Genomic DNA, 23,294 nt, shown 5'->3' with positions numbered 1-23,294 from the left:
GTGATAAGCTAAGGCCTATTATATTCAGCATCATTGCAGCGAAAGACATCGAAGTGATAAACAATTCATTGCGCGATCATGGAGTACGCATTTTAGAAAGTCCTGTTAATGTTAAACAAGGAGGTATATATAAAACTCACTAAACAATACTATAGAATAAGGAAAGAATGGATCATTATTCAAATATATTTTACCATTACACCCCTGCGATGTAACTTGAATAAGTTTGCTTTGTCAAGGTTTAGCTTGTAAGAAGGAACGAGTATCTGGACATGAGGTATGAAATCCAAAGCGCTGAACAAAATCATTGCAGTCTACAGTAATTCACAAATGCAACGGTTAAGTATGCGAATTGTTGTTGATGTGATATTTCAACTTCTCCAATGTATGATTGTTATTTATTTGCCGTAGTTGTCCACCATTACCTAAATTAGCCGTGTGCTCAAATGTACAGTGTACGAGAACGATATATTCTTGAGTAACTGGAATAAGAGCCCCTCCTTCGGTCAAAATGTAAAATCAGCGCACCCTTGGTTTTAGCGCCCCCTCCCTTTTTTGTATATTCTGGCCGTGAAATGAGACCAAGAAAGATGGAGTGTGGCATTGGTTGACATTTTTGTCAGTTGTCGTTTTTTTTTTTCTTTTACAACTATGGGCAATTCAGAATCAGTTGAAATGCTCTTAAATACAACCCTGCATGATATCGGTACGAGGACAGGTGCATACTTTGTATTTCTTTTTCCGAATATGCCTGTTTCACCGTTGAATAATAATACATCATTCTCTTTCATTTATCAGGCTTAAAAGGTACCATCGCATTTATTCGATTGTGCATATGCCACACATGACATTCCAATCTGCAGCAGTGTGCAGCATGTTTGTCACATGAACCTAGTTAATGGTCTTAGCTCCCACAAGTCTCCTGTAGCTCAGTGGTAGATTATCCGAACTAGCAATTGGAAGGTCTGAGGCTCAACCCCTGATAAGAGCACTCGGATTTCCTATATCCGAGTATGCCTGTGTCACTTTGAAAAATACACCATTCTCATGTTTTGTATATTTATGCACAAGTCGTGTGGATGTTTATGCACAAGGTTAATGGTTTATGTAGAGTTTGGTGTTGGTTTTCGTTACTTTGCAGTTAGTTAATTAAAAGTACTATAAAATATTTGAAGAAACGTGAATTTAAGATTCAGAAGAGAGGACATTTGTTACTAGCCCCCTCGACTACTGCAATAGCGTTTCGTATGGCCTACCTACTACTGAACTGCAAAAACTCGAACGCGTCCAAAACGCTGCTGTCAGGCTTATCTGTAACGTAGGTCGTTTCGATCACATTTCTCCAACACTGAAAATGTTACACTGGTTGCCAGTCAAGTGTCGTATGGACTTCAAGATATTGTTAATTACGTATAATGCTATCCATGGACTCGCTTCAGCGTATCTTAGCGAACTTATCACCCTTAAGACCGTATCTAGATATAGTCTTAGATCGTCCGGCGAAGTTCTCCTTCAACCGCCCAGAATCAAGACTCTGCGTACGCTGGGTGATCGTAGCTTTACCGTAGCCGCACCAGCGCTCTGGATCAGTTTACCCAACGCGGTTCGCTGCGCACAAAGTGTTCAATCTTTCAAGTGCAGGTTGAAAACTCATTTATTTCGACAAGCCTTTGACCTTTATTAGAATTGTAATTAGCTATTAGGAATCATCTATAAATTATTTTATTCATAGGTTGTTTCCTAATGAATGAAGTTGATCATTGTATTTTAGCCATTGACCTTGTAATTCCATAGTAATTTTAAATTATATTTATTTAGGCTATCTATATTGTAAAACGCGCGAGAGCATCTGTTTATGATTCGCGCGCTATTATTATTATTATTATTATTATTATTATTATTATTATTATTATTAGAAAAAAAAACTTTAATAAATGCCTCAGTCTGTAAAATAATACATGGTATCTGTACAGTAGCCATGCCACTAAGGGTTTTCATCAACCTCGGTCTTGCAATTTTCATAAAGAACCTTCACACCACTGGGTAGATCATGCACATCGAGGTATTCCCATGGAAACCGTTCAGACCCTGGCATCGTGTAGCTGACATTGGTGTAATACTGAAATTTGTTAGCTGTGTCTTTCCCCTGCCAATCCGTCCAGAGTTTATCGATAAACCCGTGATGGATCCAAAATTCTGGAGTGAATGACGCCGTTGTATGATGAAACATATGTCCACCGACGCAGTCATGAAAAGTCGGGTGAAAAGTTTCACGAACTGTATGTTCAAAGGCTAGAAAGTTGTCGACCCTGATAAGATTTAGGGCGTCTTCCTGGTTTGGCAGGTTGCAAGAGAAATTAAATTTTCTTTTCAAGCAACCACCACCAGCGGACCTTGGCAAGGTGAACTGACTTTGTTTAAACGGACCGTCCATTACGCACTTGTGAGGCAAGACCCCATCGCCACCTAGGCCGTGAGGGCCTGGATTCCATACATCTTTCAGCTCAGAACCTCGAGTCCAGTGCACCGCGTCCTTGCTCCAATTCCAGTACGGAACTGTCACACGGCAGTCGATTTCACGAAGAAAGTTTTCAAATTCCAACAAATACCATCTGTGCCAGGGAAGAAATATTTGAGGCATGTGATGAAGAAACGCGCTCGGTATTCTGGAATGAAGTGTTGCCAATCTCTCGTATCGTGGGTCAGTCGAAACTAGTTTAAGCACGTCTATGAACCGCGTTCGTTCTGCGAGACTCATCATGGTGAATTCCTTTCGTACTCTGTAGCAAGAAACTTTACATTGGCATCTTCTATCACACTCATCTTTAGTGTTTTTGTTGTCTTTATATGTTACACTGAGACCTATGGATTTTAACCAGTAAAAGTAAGGTATTCAATAATATTGAAACGTGAATAACGCTCACTTCTGAACGTTGAATCTGTAGTTTTTAGGTAACTTCAGATGCTATGCTATATCGAGTAGGTTTTAACTGCGTATGCGCATACCACAATCTGAGCAAATATAGTTCCCATAGATAGACTTTGAATTAAAACCTATCCTCTTTAAACTTCAGTTAATTCATTGATGTTTCGTTTTGTGTTAAATAACCAATTGCAAGCTTAAAGGACTGATTCGAACCGCGCGTATTTGCGAACTTCCCAGCTTCAGCCTATACTATTCGTAAACTTGTTTGGTCGGGGGCAACAAAATTATGTGTGTTCATCATTGTGCACAACTATATCCCCAACCTGGCCTACCTTTCACACAACCTTCTAAGCTTGTGACGTCAAGATTAGGGCAAATGTTACGTGTTTGTTTTAGCGTGGTTGCTGTCGTCAAAACAAAGTAACAAAGCATTTTCAAGAGGTTCCCGTGGCAACGAGGAACAGAAAGACAATCAATGGTAGCCTGAAAAAAAGATTTTTGGAAATAAAGGTAAAATTCTTCTTTAAGCACCATGTCTTTGTCAAACTGTTTGATAACGACCCTTTCCATCTGGCTTATCCCGAAATAATACCTGTGATTATAAAGAATTTATCACCCGAAATGAATATTACGTGCAAGATGCGGAAGTGTTTGAGTGGTAAGACTTCTTGGCGTTTTAATGTTTGAAAATTGTATGGATTTAAATTGTAAAACAAATACTGGAAAGCAGTTTGGTTCTGAGTCCCTGTCACTTTTCTTCCGAACAAATTCATTTATTATTTTTATCATTTAAGGGTTATCCTTACTACTACACTCTCCCTAAATGCCCACCATTTTTAACTTTCATTCCGTAATTTTAGATACGTTATTAACGCAGTCACCCGGAATTACGAGGGACGATGTGGGGTTAAAATCCAGAAACCAATCATGAATCCAATTGTTGTTATTAAAAATACAAACCAGATTCATTGTGAGATATTCGTCGTTCACTTTAAGTTGTTCTTCGTACATCTTTTTGCTTTGATCCTATGCGTGAATGCGAATTGCTTTTCGTGTCTTTTAATACAAGCTAACCGAAGCTTGCTGTACACCTGCTTATCAGGCCCACATGCTGTTTGTCAATAACTTATAGTGAGGGGAAATGAAAGCTGAGACATTTCTTTTACTGAAGTAGCGTAAAAAAGATACTAAGACAGGCAGCTCTTAAGTTATAGTCCAAGGATTTTTCGGGCTTACAGTATATGTAAATGATATTAGTGTATTCCAAAGCACTAAAGAAAACCTACTCGCTCACTCAACCTCATCGCCTGGGATGAGGCATAAGGCTGCAGAAGGAGCAACCTACTTGGTAAATTTTTGTCACAATGGCAATCACTTGAATCTTAACTATCATTTTGTGTGGTGTTGTACTATCCGGCATTGAATCATACTTTAGTTCTGAGCAGTTGCGCTACTGTGATGTTAAAAAAAAAAAAACTCAGAACTCTTGAATCTGCGGATGAGTGAGTTGGGCTTTCCTGAATTTCCACTGATGCTGTTTATCATCAGCCGTGGAAAGTATAAATAAATGTTATTCTAACTGTTGATTCGGCGGATGAGACTCTCAAGAGTTAAAGCCATTGGACGAAAAGTAATTCAGGCTCTACGTTATCGTATACATGTTTGTTTCTGAGACGTTTGCAACATTTTAAATTTTTTGAATTTTACCAGTTTTTAAGTGACGTGTTGTCAGAGAGTAAAGCTTCTTAAATAAAAGATACATGGTGTGACTTGCCTGTAGTGCGTCGCACTCTTTGATCAACAGACTTTGATTCCCACTTTCGAGAGCTTTCAAAGCCCTTGCGAGTTATCTGAGCATTGTTGAATCACCATTGCTTCACAAAAGTGATTTCTCTCCGCTAATATAACCTGGCGCATGACGCAAAGCATCAATGAAAGAATAGCATTAAGAAATTGCATGTTTGTTTGGCAAGTGGTTTCAAACACAACTCCTTATATATTTTAGTGACGCATGTGTTGCTAGATCGCGTTTTAGACCTTACTTATTAGATTTGTTTGTTTTACAAGGCTGTTATTTCCAACGGAGTTTGTTCAAATTAATTTCCGCAGAAACGCAGTCGCAAATAAATTAATTCTTATTGTAACCTTTGATGTCCTAAGAATAATTCAGTTAAGGAGAAACTCCCGCTGATGAGTATGAGTCTGGTATGAGTTTTGTCGAAGCATTGAGTACTCGCTGTTATTAATAATTGGATAATTGAGATCCAGAGTTTTGATTGGCTTAGCGGCCAAGGGAAATCAGTCATTATACGCACCATGCGCGAGAAACGGAGCGGCCATTAAATCATATTCTGATCTTTCTTGGAAGTGAAAGCAGCAAGATCTAGTAAAATTTCTTAGTTTCCCCTCTTTTACGCACCATGCTCGAGAAATGGCGGTCATTAAATCGTATTCTAGTCTTTCTTGGAATCAGCAAGATCTAATAATATCTTTTGATTAACCCATTTTTATCAAACAGTTATTCCATTCCCTTTTGTTGGATATCGGATGACTGTGCTGACCAACGCAGACATACCAATCGTCCGTTATCACGGTTTCTTGTTGGGTGGATACCGAGACGCATAAATATGCAAGAACACAGCAACTGAACGATTTAACCGGCATGGACTTTTCCTCAAAAGACAATTCCTTGCAGTTGTAGGGTAAACAATGACGATTGAAACTACTGAAAGGTGTAAGAACATTGCAAGAAGATAGGAAAAGTGAATAGTGACTTCTTACCAAAGCCTCGTCTGCACGACGAAAGTCCCATTTCAGTCATCATTTACAGTGTCCAATTAAATTAAAATGCCGGCACACTGCCAACTGCTCAAACATCACTGACCAGCACGCTTGCTTGCTTGATGTGACTAGTAAAAGCAATTATTTGTCTTAAACTTTATCAACCCTGGTGCGATCTGGTCGAGTACAAATCGCGAGAACAGTCAGACTGGAAGCATTTTACACCTCTGCCAGCTAACAACTTTCGTTACAGCATACAGAATCTAAGCAAGATCTTCCCAAAATGTTATTCCCGGCTAGATACTGATATATCTCGACCGTAAAAATAGTTAACTAGCTATCCGAAAAGTGGTCTGTGGAAAGAATATTTTACTGATCTGCTTCGTTGGGTACCCCCTAAATTTCTCTCTGACATGAAAACGCGTACGTGAATCATTAGGAGTCTTCGGCAAGCCTGAAACGGCAGAGAGACTTGACCTTTTAAGCTGCCAATTTGCAATATTTTCTCCTCTTCTTCCTTGGTATTAAAACGCTAAGATATAATTATAAGGACTGTTTGCGAGCGAACTTGAGACTTTACGCTAGGACTGTGAGGTTTTCTCCAGTTGTTTCTTAGGCACTTAAACTCGCAAATGAACATAAGAGACTGTTTTATAGCGAGCCTGAAACTGACAAAATTAGCGCTCAAGACTGGAAAGCTGAGCCGTGGACACGGCTGTTTCGCCCTTGCTGGGGCTCGCGTCACTGCACTGCTAAGCTCAATGTCAGGTCTGGCCCACCGTGGTGATGTGTTGAACGATATTTGCAGTACCTAAAGGGCTCTTTATAATTTGGTTAAGGGATTTCTTATAAGAAGTAGAACTGAGTATGGGTGACATGCGCCAAACTAACAGAAAATCATGGTCTTTGTAGGCCGCGGGTTTGGGCGCGCATTGAGGCACGGATCTAAAACTCTCTATTCTATATGAAGGACGTTATTTCTTGTCCACGTTATTTTAGTCCACTGTGGTTATTTCGGACATTCAGTTCCTTAATAAAATGACGCCGTAAATTACAAATAAGTAAACAATTAAAGCTTCTTTTTGTCGTTGTTTGGCGTTTAATTTTGGCCCTACCTACTAGCTGACTATAAGTGTAATTGCCGGTTCGTTGAATGCAGTCTGAATCTAGTTTTCATTGTTCACACAAGGCTATCTAGCCCAAAGTTGTGAGCGGAGTCTCCCAGATGCTCGTAGCTTATTCTGACGTCACCAGGTAAGCCGTGGTTATCAAGGAGTTCCCAAGGAAATCGCCTGCTCAGTGGCATCTCGAAAGAAACAGTGGTAAAATACTCAAATATTCGGTTTTTCCTTTTCATCTGCCAATCTGCCCATAGTTTATCAACAAAGCTGTGATGAATCCAGAACTCTGGCGTAAAGGCAGCGGAGTGATGCTTGCCCATATGGCCACCGACACAATCATGAAGAGCAGGGTGAATCACATTACGAACAAAGTTTTCAAACACAGTGAAATTCTCGTTGTTAATAACATTCTGTACCTGTTCTTTACTTGGAAGAGAGCAAGAAAGATTAAAGTTTCTTTTCAAACAACTTTCGCCAATGCTTTGGGGTAAGAAGAAGTCACCTTCCTTAAATGGCCCGTCTGTGACGCAGCCATGAAGTAAACTTCCATCACCTCCTAGACCAGCTGGTCCTGGATGCCAAACATCACTTGCCTCAGTCGCTCGGGCCCAATGCTTGGTGTCATTACTCCAATCCCAGTATGGAATTGTTATCCGACAGTCTACCTGACGAAGAAAGTTTTCAAATTCCAGCAAATACCATCTGTGCCAAGGAAGAAATATTTGAGGCATGTGATGAAGAAGCTTGCTTGGCATCTTCGAATGAAGCCTGCCGAAACTTCTATACTTATCTCTGAAAATAGGATTTGTTGCGACTGTTGTTAGAACTTGGACAAATCTTTGCCGTTCCTTGAAGTTCATGGCTGTAAATTCTTTTCTAATGCGATGGCAGAAGAGAAGTTCTCCTTTATAGCACATGCATTTTCGATGACATTGATCGTCAAATACGTTGACACCATTGCATGACGTTGACCCACCTACGAGAAAAAAAATGTTTAAGGGGCAATCAATTAAACCTAAAACAAAAACTGGATTGCTTGTCATCCATAAATGAGTTTATTTTCCATTTAATCATTACATTTTAAGCTTCGATACATGTTATGATCTAGGGCAGAGTTTTAACTGGGTGTTATTTTGTTTACAGTCTGGCTTGCGGCGATTAGCTCTTCGCTATTTGCAAGCCAGCCTCATCAGTTATAACTTAAGGTTCTGCTGTGAATAAATAAAACTTGAAACTTGCTCCTGGACATCTCAAAGCACAATTATAGTGACAAAAAACATAAATAATATTTCTGGTACCATCTTCTTGTAACCTTGCGTTCAGGTAATGGGACATTTTGGCAGCTCAGTCTCAGAATTTTGCCCATCTCCTGGGTGAAGCTACGCGCATGCGTCACGGGCAAAAAAAGGAGACGTCTGCGTCAAAGCCACACGGGTGTTAACAACAGTTAATAAGAAATCGTCTCCTTGAAAGAAACCTATCTGTTTCATGATTAGTTCACCTATTAATAGTTTAAGTTGTGGTCCTAACAAGAGTAAAGCTTGAGTATATCTGAATTTATACATCTAGCAGAAAGATGACTAGTTTGGCATTTATATCAGCACAGCCGAAAAAGTTGAACACAGATCACCACGCGACAAATCCGATCAGTGATTAAAGACAAATTAAGACCCAAAACCTCCAGATTAATAGTCAGTTCTTCTAAACCTAATGTCTTCTCTTAAATAAGGGGAAGGTCATTTTAATTTATTACCTGTAATGTAACTCCTTAAGTCGTTGTATTCCAGATAAGGACAATAGTTGTTTTCTTTCATCAACCTTGCTGTCGCTATCACAAGTAAACGAAAAGAGAAGAGAAGTTCTCCAGAGCAACGAGGGACGGAAAGGCATTCGATGATTTCCTGGAAGGAGCAACAACAGCTTGAGAGATAAGGACAATAACGAAACCTTTTCGTGGGATGCAAATTATACAAATGACACAATCCAAAGTAAAAAGTGACGGAGTGCGCTTCACGGGTACCGCTGCGATGCACAAAGCAAGTGAACGTAACTGCAATAAGAGCTACCTCAACGCATCGTCAACAAGGAACACCTCAACAAACTATATAAGTATCATTTGCGTGGTAAAATTATTACAAGAATTAAAAAATGGCCTAGATAGAGACTGATTCATTGGAGTACACAGTATGGATATAGCTAATTCTGACTGGCTAGACGACCTTCAGAGGCTTAATAACTGCTGTTCTTTTTGTTTTGATTTCATTTTGTACGAGAAGATTTTAATCCCCGTGACATTTACAATTCTATTTTATGGCTATCCTGTAAACAGAGACCTCAATAAGCGTTGCTTGTGGCAGAGCAGGGTTTAACACCGATATCTGTTTGCAAACTACAAAATAGGTAATTACACTATATTACCCCCTCTGCTGGTACATCTTTTATAACACGAAGTTCCCAAAATGATATTTTGAATTTCGCTTGTTTGAAAGATCTCTTCTCACTACATTGTTGCTTTTTCATACGTTATTAACCTGGAGGACTGCCACCAACTCGAGGTTTTTGCCATACATCGATCGGTAGCATTTGACTCTGTCTCCAAAACTAAATCAACACGAGTAGCCGAAATCATCTTCAGAAAATTCTGGTCAATTTACGGGTGAGTGCCAAGAAATGGCTTACTTAAATCTGAAAGCGGTTTCACGTGACTAACGCTAACAAGCTTCCCGCGCTTCGAGTGTGTCGATGGCTCCCCTATTTCCTCCTCTTTTTTTCCGCCTGCAACGAAGGATACGCGCTCACCTGTAACTGCGCGCATTTTTCAAACTTCTGTTTTGATAGGTTTCTTTTCTCTAGTGCTTGAAAGACTTCACTTAAATTAGTAGTGCAATCCTTGATAACCATTTCTTGACAGAACTCGATATTTTCAAAGGATTTTACACGCTCAGATTGGAAAATAAGCAAAATCGTAAAGAGCTGAATGTTAATCATGGTGTCGGTTCTTTTTGCCAGCTATTACAAATAGCGAGGGCTAAGATCCGCTTTCTAAAGTGATCACGAACACAACTTAATTAATTGCTTCCTGGTTAAATAATTTTAACTAACGACGAGAACGCAAAATATTAATGAATTAAAAATTTAAGCAATCCACCAAGGTCATGAAAAGATGTAATTAATTAGCCTTATAGTGGCTTATTACGCGCTGAAATGCACATTTTCATTAAATCGCAAATTAGAAGATAACGAGGGAGGTTCTATTCAGTAAACGTTGCCTTACACATTTATCTATATATCATTGAACTTCCCGCTTCTCTACAAAACAAAAGTCCAATGTATGCTGCTCATCGTACTGCTTTATCTATCTCTGCTGCCAACATACTGGGACCGGACCAGAAAAAGATTGAATGTTTTCTGTTTGGTTCTCCGGATTTGCAATTTCAGTCGAATCAGTTTTCGTTGATTTGAGAAAGTTCAGTCATTTATTTCCAATTCATCTCGTTTTTCTTAGTTTAGCTTATGATTTTTCTTTTTTTTTTTTTAACTTAATTATTGTACCCGTGTTAGCCCTGTAAATCAGTCCGTCTCTGTCATGTGTTTATGCGGGTTAGATAATCCGACGTAAGCTCTTTCGATGAGCACTTAGTTGCTCTTAAAGCAAATGTCGTGTTCATATATTGTTTAAATAAAAAAAAAGTCCTTTTCAGCGTCGCGAGTGCTGATTGCTTAAAATTGAAGCAGACATATTCACTCCCAAGGAAAAATGAGATTAGAAAAAACTCTACTATTACCATATCAGTTTGCACAATATTTTCTTCCAAGAAACTTGAGCAGCGGCAAATGTATATCAGTACTACGCGAAAGCAGTCTCCAAACTGGTTTGCAAATGAACTGAAAATACTGTTTTTGGTGACTCGACTTTTTTGCAGCAATACTACCCTGTAAACCTCACTGTCTTCAAATTTGGAAGGATGACCGGTGACAGCACAAGTTCGTAAGCAGAGTGACAAGGAATCCCAAAGAGAAGCAATATATTATAAACACGTCAGGCTTCATTATCTCGTTACTAAAACCGCCGAAGTTAAGAGCGTCTTAAGAAATAAGAGAATTAAATCAATACTTTTGTGTTTGGTCTTAATATATCGGGCAATTAAGAAGGATAATTTTTTCTCCTTTATTCCATAATAAACAAAGCATGATTTAAGGTTTCTTCATTGATCAAGTAAAATTAACGATTCTTCTTAGGCTGTTAATCAAAGACATTCATCTGAAAGTCTGCATTGGCCCTGCGGTGGAAATCATAAAATGATTCCGGTCTGTGTTTATAACATTGTGGACAGGAATCAGAAGCAACTGTTTTCACGTCGCTGGATATGTTTTGCTCGTGTCTAATTGAAGAGCCAAAAAATCTTGTAAATACATCTTAAGTAAAACATGAATGCCTTTCCTGTTTTGAAACAATTAATTACAAAAATCAGTAGTGCTGACTGTCAGTTATTCCGGTTTAAAAAGCTAAAACCGGAAGAACTAAGCAATCCCCCATCAAGATCATTATCTTGTACAGAAAAAACTGATTGAATGAAATGAATAACAGGAAACGGTACATAAAGCCAATGTAATTTATTTGCAATGAAGAGCTTTCCAGTACAACTAACAATAAAATTATGCGTTTCCAATTTTATCAAAATAGACTTACTAATAGCAAAAAAGAAAAAGAAAATAACTGCACGATACTTTCAGAAGTAACTCATAATCCAGTTAAGCCCAAGAACAATTAAAAAAATGTTAAAATCGTGACCATCTCAAAGATGCAAATACGACAGGTGCTCTCAAGAAACAAGTTTGCGCTCGATTGTCCTTTCACCTGAATACGAATACATACATGTTTAAGACCATTTCTAACAAGGGGGATCATATTGCCCCTGGAGGATTGTGTACTTCCATAGGTTGACCTTCTTTATCACCAACTTAATAACTTCCCAAAATTGTTGGTGAGTTTTGACTCGGAACAGGAACTCCTCCGGTGGATATGAAGCCACTTTCACCATCTCGTCAATGCCTAAGATGTACGTTCCAACAGCAACTACGAAAATCTTCACCCCGCTGTCTTTCAGTGCTTTTGCCTTGGGAATGGTCAGCTGTGTCTGGAAATTTGAGCGACCATCAGTGACAAGAAACACAATCTTCGTTGCGGCGATACGGCGACCTTTGAAAGAATAGCCACAAAACATACTGAAATTAAGTATAGAAAAATGAACTGAAAAAGAAAAACAATACATCGTTTCGACCAGAACTCCTTTCGCTTGCTTTTTGCGTCCATGAAGACTCGCTCTCAGTCTCCGCCACATTAACAATGTAATGCTACTTCATATTTAAAATTTTCTTTTCGTTTACACTCAGCTATTTTTGACTCTTCATTTTGTGCACATTTCTTTTGTATACAACATCCACTGATCTTAACACATACCTGAGGAAGGGTCATCAAACAATCTCTTCGCCTCTGTCAGTCCAGCCTGAGTGTTGGTGCCACCACCTGGATAAGTAATCTGTGTGATCTTGTTTGCCGCTGAAGAGTATGGCAAAAACTTGAAGTTGACAGTTGCTGATGTGGCAAAGGTAACCGCAGCGTACTTCGTGTCGTGGAGTCTGCCTTTTTCCGCCAACCTCATCATGTGCTGAAGCGCTTTTTTTCCTTTGCCAAATTCACAGCTTGCAATTGAGCTGGAGCCGTCCATGACAATCACAATGTCTTCGATGTAGAGACGTTGCTCTCTCCTAGTGAAGGGAACCGGTCTGATGGGATAAATGTGCAGGAAATTTGTCATCAGCTTACTTGCAGTGACATCGGGAGAAGAAACATTTTGGAAGGCTGCAATAGGAAATTAAGAAGAATGACTTTAAGTGGAAAAGAATGAAATTAAGATCTCAGTGCCGCCAGAGCCGAAAAATAGGGCGTCATATATTGGTAACCTCTTTTTTTTTTTTTTTTTACAGAATCAGTGTTCCAGGATTTTTTTTAGAAAACGTAACATTGCAAACAGTATTGAAACTACAACTGATGTCCACCGAATCCTTGTAATATTGAGTGAATAATAAACATACAAAATTTTTCAAAAATATTTTTTCCACACTAAACCGAGCGCCATACATTTTTGGTAATGTCTATTTTTACAGAGTAAGTTGTAGAACCAGGAATTGTTTACTAATTTTTGTCATATGGTTTCCTAACATTAAAAACAGTATAGCAACTACAACTGATGCCCACTGAATGCTTACAAATCTCTTCCAAAACATTTTTGCAGTCAGAACAGTTTTGTTTTACTTACCCGTCGATTTGCTAGAGAGCCATGAAATGGGACTTCAAACCACTGAAAATATTTAAACTGGAAAATGACGGCGCTTCTTAATCCGCGCCGGAATAAAATTCATTTTCTATTTCCTCTAGATCTGTTGTCGTTTGAAAGTTAATTAAGAAGTATTCATGGTTTTCAATTTCGCATAGTAAGTTTGCGCCTTGAAATCATCTGAGGATTTGGCAATCTCGCTATCTTTAGCATACAAGCAGCTTCCCTATATTATTTTTTTGTCAGGGATAAGTTGAAAATGATAATGATAAGTTAAAATAAAACTTTTTTATTTTCAAAGGCGTTTCAAATTGCTAGGACTGAATCTTTAGTTTGTCACAATTAAAAACGACCTTGATGTCAAACCGGCAGTTTTTAAGGGTTAAATAAGTTTAAAAAATATTCATACATCAATTCAACTTACTCTCGTAGTACTCATCATTCGGATCTGGTGGCAGAGTGGTTGGTTGTCGCCTGAAGTTGGCTGAGCTCTGTCCGCTTTGGAAAACAATCACGGAAACCAAGATAAGAAGAAAAGCGCAAGGTCTTGACATTTTTCACGCGTGTAGCTACACTTTACGCTTTACCTTTTGATGAGCATCGTCAGTGAACAAGGTATTTTTATAGAAAAACTAACTTCCTGGTTTCGGTTTTTCGGTTTTAGCCAGTTTTAGGTCGGTATTTCGGTTTTGGTGTCTGTTGTAGTTTGCGGTTTTTCCTTTTTTTAGTCTTTGGTTTTCGTTTTTCGGCCAAAATACAAGCGGTTTTTTTCGAAGTTGGTTTGCCATGTGGTGTGGTTTGTGGATTTCGATTTTGCCTTCTCCTCAGCAATTATTTTGCGCCTCAACCGCGTACGCGTGCCAAGACGCTGCAGCCAAGGGAGTTCTCGAATAGCCTCCAAACGCAGCGGTTATTGGTTGTATTGAGAGAAGTGTAAGTTCCCGGTGACGACAGGAAAAAAGAACAAACTGTGCCGTTTAGTTTTCCTCTGTGCAATCGCATGTTAGACCATTTTACAGTCATGTAGGTCACACGTGACTGATTGCTGAAAGATTTCAATCGAATCTCCGAATTCACCTCCAAGTTTTCAAAATTATGGATTTTCGGTCGAGGTTTTCAGATCTATAGGATAAGTATAGTCCTCCTTTGCGATTCGATGAAGGATTTTTTGTCAATTTTCCTAATTTAAACAGACACTACAGAATACATTCTTTTTGATAAAAATTCATTTTATAAGAATACCGGAGCTGAAATTTGCGAATTTAAGAATTTTTTAAGAATAAACCCGAGGCTGAGATTTAGAAAAGAATTTAATTTTGTGTGTTGAAAATTTGTAAATACAATACAATTATGTTTTTAACTCAAGTATAAAATTCTTCCTTTCTCGAAGCGACAAAACTAGCCAATAAAGTGAGAAAAACTTCACTAGCCAAATGTTCGATGCCAGCCGGCGGACAGTTGGCTACAGATCTGAACTCCATACACGCTTGTAATTGATATTAGACTGAAAAATAGGAATATTCAGCCAGTTGGGCCGGAAAAACAATATTCTCATAAAAAGAAAAGAGTATATGCCGGATTCACGACCATATCATCCACAAATATCGTGGTGAAATTAATATAGTTTAGTCCGTATGCACCGCGTGTCACCAATTTATCAGATCGATCAATTAGAGTTTTTTCTTTCCAGCTAGAACGTTTTTCAACTGGGAAGGAAGATTTATATCTATATCCGCCTCTCTATCTGCTTGTCTGCCTGTCTTCACCTCTGGTCCTGTCTACACAGGTCCATTAATCTCTCAATCCTTCCGTTTACCACCTCCTATTTACCCGTGTATACCCTTTTATACCCCTGTATACCCTTGCATACCCCCCCCCCCAAATAAACCCTTCAATTAGCTTTAAAGATTCAATTTAATATGTATTTCTATATTTACGTTCATTTGGCAGGCCAAATAGCAACTTAAGCAAGATTGAAGGCTTCTTCCGATGTTATAAAACGCGACAGATGCCGTCGTTTGAACTCAGATTTAGGTCACGTGCTAGGCAATTAAAATCAATTTTTATTCAGCGACAACACGACGCGAGGGAAAAAAAATACGGAGGTTCTTGGAAGATAAACTGGACGCAATTTTGGCGATTGGCAACCACGCAAAACCACCCCAACAACGCACTCGCCCACCTTTGCGTTGCTTCGCGTATCGGAATGAATCAGAGTGCGTGTGTAATTTAATTGTTTATACAAAATGCATTCCCGGAATGCGGGATGGCGTCCACGAATCCTTGTAGCGTAGTTTGATGCGAGTACCACTTTACGGTTACCACCATTCACTTCTGCATTCAAGAGTTGGTTCACAGTAGTAGCCTTTGATTTCTGTCATCACCAGGAACTTACACTTCTCTCAATAACGACTGATAACCGCTGCGTTTGGAGGCTATTCGAGAACTCCCTTGGCTGCAGGGTCTTGGCACGCGCACGCGGTTGAGGCGCATAAGTGCTAAGAGAAACCGTAACAAAATAGGGCAAATCGAAAACCACGTCGGAAACCAAACCCGAAACATCCGCTTCTATTTTGGCCAAAAACCGAAAACCAAATGCTAAAAAAAAAAAAACCCGCAAAGCACAAAAGACAACAAAACCGAAAAACCGAAGATTTTGGGTGCAGAAACCGAAATACTGATCAAAAAATGGCTAAAAGCGAAAAACCGGATGCATCAATAAGAGGACAGATGCATAAAAAACTGAGGTCAATTTGTTTTTTAAAATACCAACCCCCCCCCCCCCCCCCCCAAAATGAGGGGAAAAGACCCAGTAAACAACGGTAAACATGGATTTTATTCAAATTGACGCGAGCATTGTCAATAGCTTTTCTGGCCGGCTTTCTGATTGGCTACTTACCACAGTCAATAAAATTTCATTGGTTTAAAAGTTGACAGTTTGACAGTTGAAGGTTGAAGTTCGCAGCTTGCATAAATTAGAATTCTCACTGCTGCAAAAAATTCAATCTGAATTAAATTGACACTGCGAAAACATGTCCACTGATTCGAAAACACAAACACTTGAGCTTAACCGATGTGGCATGAATTAAGGTTACTTATAGGGAAGAAAGGTCGAATTTTTCTCAAATTAATTTTTTTAGATAATTGTTGAAACAAGAAAGGGATGCAAAGTTTCGTGAAAACAGCCGTTAGAAATCTTAAAAAGAACGCGAGCTATCTGAAAAATAAAGTTTTGTAGGAAAAGCGGTGAGCGAGTGAAGGTGTCATAATCCAATTTATGCGGGACTGTGTTGAGATATTAGGCGGCAAAACTTACCCGCGATATCGAATTACCGGCGAATTTGCATATTTTTGTCCACATCGTGTTCATCGCATGTCACGGCGTTGTATGTAAAATTTTATTGTGAAACAGCTTTCCATTTTGGATTCAAGCGTTGCGTAAAAGGTTGTTATGAAGAAAGCGAAACTAGAAAAGTCGCCTTGGGTGACAGTTAAGAAAAAACCGGGCCCAAAGAAGGTCGAAAAATCATTTGACGAAGCCAAAAAAATTTAGCTGGCGGAGAGCGACAAGGGTTCTTGGTACAACCAGTCAGATTTTCTATAACTGCCTCGGCAGCAGAGAAATTCGAGGACGAGAAATCGGATAGTGGAGAGTCGAACATCAGTTTGGAGTCCGAAATCGAAGATGCCGGCGATTTCGCCGTTGTTGACCGGCTGAAAATAAGCAGCGAACCTCAGCGCGCAGCCTCGTGTACTGACAGCGGTGAGAAGTGCATGTCTCGTGTCAACTCCGCTGGGGCTGCCAGTTTCATGTTCTGCGCCTATCTGCCGTTTTCTTCTTTGTTTTGGTTTCGCCGGTGGCTTTCTCGCGCCAGACTTAACTTTTCCCATAAAGAAATCGCTTTACAATATTACAGTAACACTAAATGCTTACAGAACTCCCCAGGGCGCGTTGACAAGTATTTTAATGAGGTGCGAAAACTCGGAAAATGTTTCAAGCCGAAAACACGGCTTTTGTTTTTCAGGTTTTTGCGCGAATTCGCCATCTTCAAATGAATTAATAGGGTATGTAGATTTGCCAGATTTCGACGAAATTTGGCCAAAGTGGTCATCAGATATTAATGCATCAAAGTGTGTCAGGCTTTTACGAAATTCAAAATATTTTTCCCGTGACGTGTTAACATCTGACGCGACTACAAAAATTTTATTAATGTCCATCTTTAGGATGGGTTTTCTCACAAACCAATAGGAATAAAGAAAAAGCCTGACACACTTTGTTAGCATATTATCTCCTGATTGATATTGTGCAGTTTGTTTGGTTGTGCGCCTTTACGTGAGAGTGGGTAATTCAGTTAAGTACACGTCGCTAGTATTGAGTTTGCAGGCCTCTGAGCGCTTATGTATCCAACAAAATAAAAAAAAACATTGATATTTTCGCAAACTTCAATTTATTAACTTAACAGTGATATGTAGTTTTCCGTGGTTTTATCGAAAGCAGCGCGCGTACGTTAGATTTCCCTGAAGGCTCTCGCGAAACATAGCAGTAACCTTAAAAAATTCCAACGAGTGAGGTATTTGGAGCCATCACAGAGACCGAACTCGTCGAAGCAGTGTAGGGCCGAGCAGATAGTTGAGTTATGGCATTCGGAACTGGGGCTTGACCGTTCTGCAGGGCTGTTGACAGAATGTCGGAGCAGTTTTTGAGCTGGCTCTTAAGCTTGGTTCACACTTGTGACATAAGCATAAGCAAAAACATAAGCATAAGCATAAGAATGTGTAGTGTGAACCGGTGTGACATAAGCATGAGCTTAAGCATAAGAAAAAGGAAACTTTTCCTTTTTCTTATGCGTATGCTTATGCTTATGCTTATGTCACGTTATCACAAGTGTGAACTGGTGCGACATAAGCATGAGCATAAGCATAATGAAGCAGCAGTGTTTGATATCAGCGGAAATATAATTGAAAATAGTGCCAAATCTCTGCCGGCTGATCTGCAGTTCCAAGATGGCGTCTTCTACAGATTTTTCGGAAAAATTAGCCGAAGCTGTTCGCATTTATCCTTGTTTATACGACAAGGCATCACCTGATTTTAAAGACAACAAGAAAAATATCCTAGCCTGGCAAGATGTCACCAAAGCCGTCGGCATAGAGAATGGTAAGTTGACATGATTTGTCTGAGTAGTCAGCCTGTATGAAGCCTGAAGTCTGAAGCCCAATGCGCCTGCGTATGTCGCCTTTCTTATGCTTATGTCACAAATGTGAACATTCTTATGCTTATGCTTATGTTTATGCTTATGCTTATGTCACAAGTGTGAACGGTGGTCGGTTGTAGCTATCCAAGCTTTGCTCGTTAACATGGCCTGAAATGCTCATTATGTGACGAACTGGAATGCACTAATCCGACCACGACGTAATGGCGGTTGCTCGTACACAGTGATTTGTGTACGTCTTCGAGAGGTTGGCTCCAAGGGAGTTTTCTCTCATGATCTTTGACAGTCGGTTGACCCCGAGTGGCTTGTTTTCATACCACACTACATCAGAAAACCGGAATTTCGCATCTGACCTGGGCTTCTGGAAAAAAACTTCTTGCTTCGGATTTAGCTTGCTTGCGTACAGTTGAGAACATGCAAATGCGTCGCCATCTTGGCCAATGCTGTATAGGCGAGTTTGCCTTTCCTCGCAGGTCTTCTCATTGAATCCACCCTGGTGGTTCTTTGTCAGCTCGTCATGGGACATCGTTATGTAATCGTTTCCATTAGCGTCCTTCGCAAACTTGAAGCTGTGTCGACGAAGTAAACGCTGGCCTTCGCAACCACGGCGACACCGGTAAAGGGTTACGTAAAACCAGACTTTGCGAAGAAGGTGGTCAGGAGTGTGTCGGGACTCATGAAAGGGCTGTTGTGGATCTTGATCAGATCTGCAGATTCAATAGCTGCCTTGTGCTGGACGTTTTCTTTTCCCTCTCGTTGCAGTGCTTTTAATTGCATGCTCTCTAGCATTTTGAGCTACGGCAGAAAGTTGGATTACGCGTAATTTTAACGACCGGTTGTTGGCCTTGAAGTGCCGTTCAACAGAATTACGGAAGCCGAGAAGTGACGAGCTACTTTACTCTTCACTTGTTTTGGTGCGGGCCTCGGCATAAAACCGTTGAAGACTTTCGTCTAGCTCTTCTTCACTCATTTCGAGTAAGGTTTTGTCTATTTCTCGCTCAAAGCACTAATCTGGAAATTAAACGGACGATACGTTTTCTAGGAAACAACAAGAATTCTAGCCAATATTTGAAACAAACTAGACTGTCTTAATTGGTATGCCGTGTCTTTACCTTCAAACATCTTTACAAACCACTTTGTATTTCCTTTAGACTTTGGACTCCGCGTTTGCAACAATATCTTGTAGGTTGTCTCCGCTTAATTTTGGAAACCTAGTTGTTGTTTCGATAGCCTAGTTTACTTGAGCTTCTACACAGGAAATAAGTTCCGCAGCTGACAATTCTATCTCTTTTTCCCAATCAGGGAGAGTCACTGTCATCTAGAAAACTAAAGTGGAAAACATTAAAGTTCGGCTGGGCGTATCGGCCTCCATCTCGCTACTCCAAAAGTTGCATAGATTTCCGCATACATTAAAATTTTATCTGTCTGTACACTTGTTGATGATAAAAATTAGCCAAAAAGCGCGAGAGAATTTAGACAATTATTGTAAAAAAATGAATCTGAATATTTATTTCCCATTTAATCCTCGCATTTTAAGTGTCTGCTCCCGGACATTTCGAAGCACAATTATACTTACTCAAAACATAAATAATCTTTGTAGTGACAATTTCTTGTAACAAAGCGTTCAGGTAATGGATCATTTTTGCAGCGCAGCGACAAAATTTGGGTATATCTGCGCGCATGCGTCACGGGGAAAAAGGAGACGTCTGCGCCGAGGCTACATGGGTGTTAACAACAGTTTATTAAAAATCGTCTTCCCTCGAGAAAAAAACCTTATCAGTTTCATGATTATTAGTTCACTTGTCAATGGCTGAGGTTGTTGTCCTAAAAAGAATGAAGCCTGAACATATCTAAATTTAAACAAGAAGCAGAAGAATGATCAGTTGGGCATAGTGCAGCCGAGGAGTTGAACACAGTATCACCATCACAAATCCGATCAGCGATTAAATACAGATTTACACCCAAAACCTTCAGATTAATAGTCAGTTTTCCTAAACCTAGCATCTACTCTCAAACAAGGGGATGGTCATTCTTAATTTTTTACCTGTAATGTACATCCTTAATTCATCCCATTCCACATGAGGACAATAGTTGTTTGCAGTCATCAAACTTGCTGTCGCTATCAAAAGTGAACGAAATTAAAAGAGAAGAGAAGGTCTCCAGAACATCGAGGGACTTAAAGGCAGTTGATGATTGCAACAACGGCTTAAGAGATAAGAAAAAATAACGAAACCTTTTCGCAGGCTGCAAATTATACAAATGTCGCATAATCCAAAATGAAAAGTGAGGGTGTGCTTCACAGTTTCCAAGCAAGTCAACGTAAATGTAATAATACTGCTACAACGCAACGGCAACAACGAGCCCCTCAATAAACTATTTACATAATAGGGTCTCAATGGGGTTAATCATCAGCCGTCAAACAACGTAAAATTTAACCGACAACCGTCAAAAAAGGGCAATTTTTACCTTCAACCGTAATAAAGCATTTTTTATTAGCCCTCAAACGGTTTCAAAATCTTTCAAAAATCAGTTTTTAAGCTGCACATCCCGGTCTTCTGGCTCTCAATCAATCCTTTTAACTGGTAAACCAGTTACCATGTTCCCAAATATACTCACTTAATGGTCTTTCTTTCTTTCACTTAATTTGCGTCAAACTGACATCAAAACTAACTTCCGTCTGGAAGTCCTTCTGGTTTCAAAATACTAATGATTTACTACATTGATAACGTGTTTCTGACCACAAACCAACACCCAGAACACAATTGTTAATGCTAAAAAACATAAAAGATAATATTAACTTTACTTCATGGAAGAAATTCCCCCTTAATAACCGTCATATGTTAAAAGCCCTATATTTTTTTAATACTGTCAACCGTCAAAATCGGTAAAGTTTAACCTTCAACCGTCAAAGCTATCCCCCCCCCCCCCCCCCCCATTGAGACCCGGACATAAGTATCATTCGCGTGGTAAAATTATTACAAGAATTGAAAAATGGCCTGGATAGAGACTCAGATTCAGTGGAGTACACAGAATGGATAGAGCTAATCCGGACTGACTCGACGACCTTCAGAGGCTTAATTACTGCTCTTCTTTTCTTTTGATTTGTACGAGTAGGTGGTAATCCCCGTGACATTTACAGGTCTACGGTATGGCTATCCTGTAAACAGTAAGCGTCGCTTGTCGCAGAGCAGGGTTTAACACTGATATCTGTTTAAAAACTACAAAATATGTAATTACACTCTATTACCCCCTCTGCTGGTACATATTTTATACCACGAAGTTCTCAAAATGATATTTTGAATTTCGCTTGTTTGTAAGATCTCTGTTCACTACATGGTTGCTTTTTTCATAGGTTATTAACCTGAGAAACTGCCACCAATTGAAGTTTTTTCCATACATCGGTAGCATTTTACTGTCTCTAAAACTTAATCAATGTGAATAGTTGAAATCATCTTCAAAACATTCTGGTCAATTTACGGGTGAGTGTCAAGAAATGGCTTACTCCAATCTGAAAGCGGCTTCGTGGCTCTAACAAACTCGCGTGGCTAACGCTTAAAAGCTCTCCTCTTTCCTCCTCTTTTCTTCCGCCTGTCACGAAGGATACGCGCTCACCTGTAACTGCGCGCATTTTTCAATCTTTTGTTTCTTGACAAAACTCGAAATTTTCAAAGTATTTTACACTCGCAGGTTGGAAAATACGCAAAATCGTAAAAAGCTGATTGTTAATCATTGCGGCGGTTCTTTTTGCTACTTGGTAGCTATTACAATTAGCGAGGGCTAAGATCCGCTTTCTAAAGTGATCACGAACACAACTTAATTAATTGCTTCCTGGGTTAAATAATTGCTACTAACAAAGACAACGCAAAATAAACACACTACCAAGGTGACCAAATATGATCTGAATTAATTACCGCGCGCTGTGGTATACATCTTCAACAAATCGCTAATTAGAAGGGAACGGGGGAGGTTATATTTAGGTTAAACGTTGTTTCACTCAGCAGTCAGCTATATATACTAACTCCTCGTTTCACTAAGTGCCAAAGAAATCCTCGTCAGCGTCTCCGTCGTGATTGCTGATTGCTTAATCAAGGCAAACACATTTACTCCCAAGGAAAAATGAGATCAGTAAAAAACTCTACTAGTTAGCGAAATATTTTCTTCCTAGAAACTTGAGCAGCAGCAAATGCATAACTACGCGAAAGCAGTCATCAGGGGTCGATTTAATAAAACTGTTACACTTGTAATTTTACAAGCTGCTGGGCCCTTGCTTATACGTGCGAACACAAGGAAAAGCACATAAAAGTTCTCAAACGTAAGTCCAATAATACTCATTAAAGACTTCAAACAATGCTTGTTGAGAGGATTTTCTGCTTTTGTGTGTAATTATAAAGGCACAGTTTGTTAGCTACAAGTGTAAAAGTTTTATTGAATTGGCCCCTGATTTACTTGTCTACTACGCAGCCGTTTTTAGGCTTGTCACGTAACGCTCCTCCCCACAAACGAGCCTAAAAACTACTGTTTTACTACTGATTTACAAATGGACAATAGTATTGAATGTTTTGGTGACTAGACTTTTTTGCATCGATACTACCCTGTAAACCTCACTGTCAGCGAAATTGAGAAGGATGGCCGGTGACAGCGCAACTTCTTTAGTAGGTGAAAAGGACTCCCACAGAGAAGCAAAAAAAAAACAAAAAACTAGTATGTCAAGCTTCTTTGTCTCGTTACAAAAACCGCCAAAGAATTAAATCAGTGCGTTTGTGAAAAAATTAAGGATATTTTTTTCTCGTTTATTCCATGATAAACAAAACTTGAAGGAGGAAGTTTTCTTGTTAAATTAATTTAAAGATTCTTCTAAATCGAAATCTATCTAAATCTTTTTTCACGTCGCTGGAAATATTTTACTCATGGCTATTTG

The 23,294-nt window shown here is 39.4% G+C and overlaps 4 protein-coding genes across 4 annotated transcripts in view; 1 reads left to right on the top strand and 3 right to left on the bottom strand.

Moving 5' to 3' along the window:
* The window catches only part of LOC146470290 (translocator protein-like), a 117,454-nt gene that overhangs the window by 91,865 nt on the left and 2,295 nt on the right, over positions 1-23,294 (top strand). The window lies entirely within an intron of this gene.
* Positions 1,963-5,777, bottom strand: LOC146470293 (uncharacterized). Its single transcript, XM_085121979.1, has 3 exons — positions 5,708-5,777; positions 3,259-3,409; positions 1,963-2,862 (listed from the first exon to the last, which is right to left on the bottom strand). Exons 2-3 carry the CDS (start codon positions 3,356-3,358, stop codon positions 1,985-1,987), a joined length of 978 nt encoding a protein of 325 aa, XP_084978105.1. The 5' UTR covers positions 3,359-3,409; positions 5,708-5,777; the 3' UTR covers positions 1,963-1,984.
* On the bottom strand, positions 6,858-10,203 carry LOC146470292 (uncharacterized). Its single transcript, XM_085121926.1, has 3 exons — positions 9,628-10,203; positions 8,582-8,729; positions 6,858-7,804 (listed from the first exon to the last, which is right to left on the bottom strand). The coding sequence occupies exons 1-3, from the start codon at positions 9,814-9,816 to the stop codon at positions 6,888-6,890; spliced, it is 1,254 nt and encodes a 417-aa protein (XP_084978052.1). The 5' UTR covers positions 9,817-10,203; the 3' UTR covers positions 6,858-6,887.
* Positions 11,710-13,779, bottom strand: LOC146470291 (collagen alpha-1(XIV) chain-like). Its single transcript, XM_085122405.1, has 3 exons — positions 13,591-13,779; positions 12,290-12,691; positions 11,710-12,028 (listed from the first exon to the last, which is right to left on the bottom strand). The coding sequence occupies exons 1-3, from the start codon at positions 13,718-13,720 to the stop codon at positions 11,721-11,723; spliced, it is 840 nt and encodes a 279-aa protein (XP_084978531.1). The 5' UTR covers positions 13,721-13,779; the 3' UTR covers positions 11,710-11,720.

The sequence above is a fragment of the Pavona decussata genome, unplaced genomic scaffold, assembly GCF_977016875.1.
Source record: "Pavona decussata unplaced genomic scaffold, jaPavDecu1.1 SCAFFOLD_114, whole genome shotgun sequence".
Classification (NCBI taxonomy): domain Eukaryota; kingdom Metazoa; phylum Cnidaria; class Anthozoa; order Scleractinia; family Agariciidae; genus Pavona; species Pavona decussata.
The sequence above is the reverse complement of the archived record's forward strand: the minus strand, read 5'-3'. Positions and strand labels throughout refer to the sequence as shown.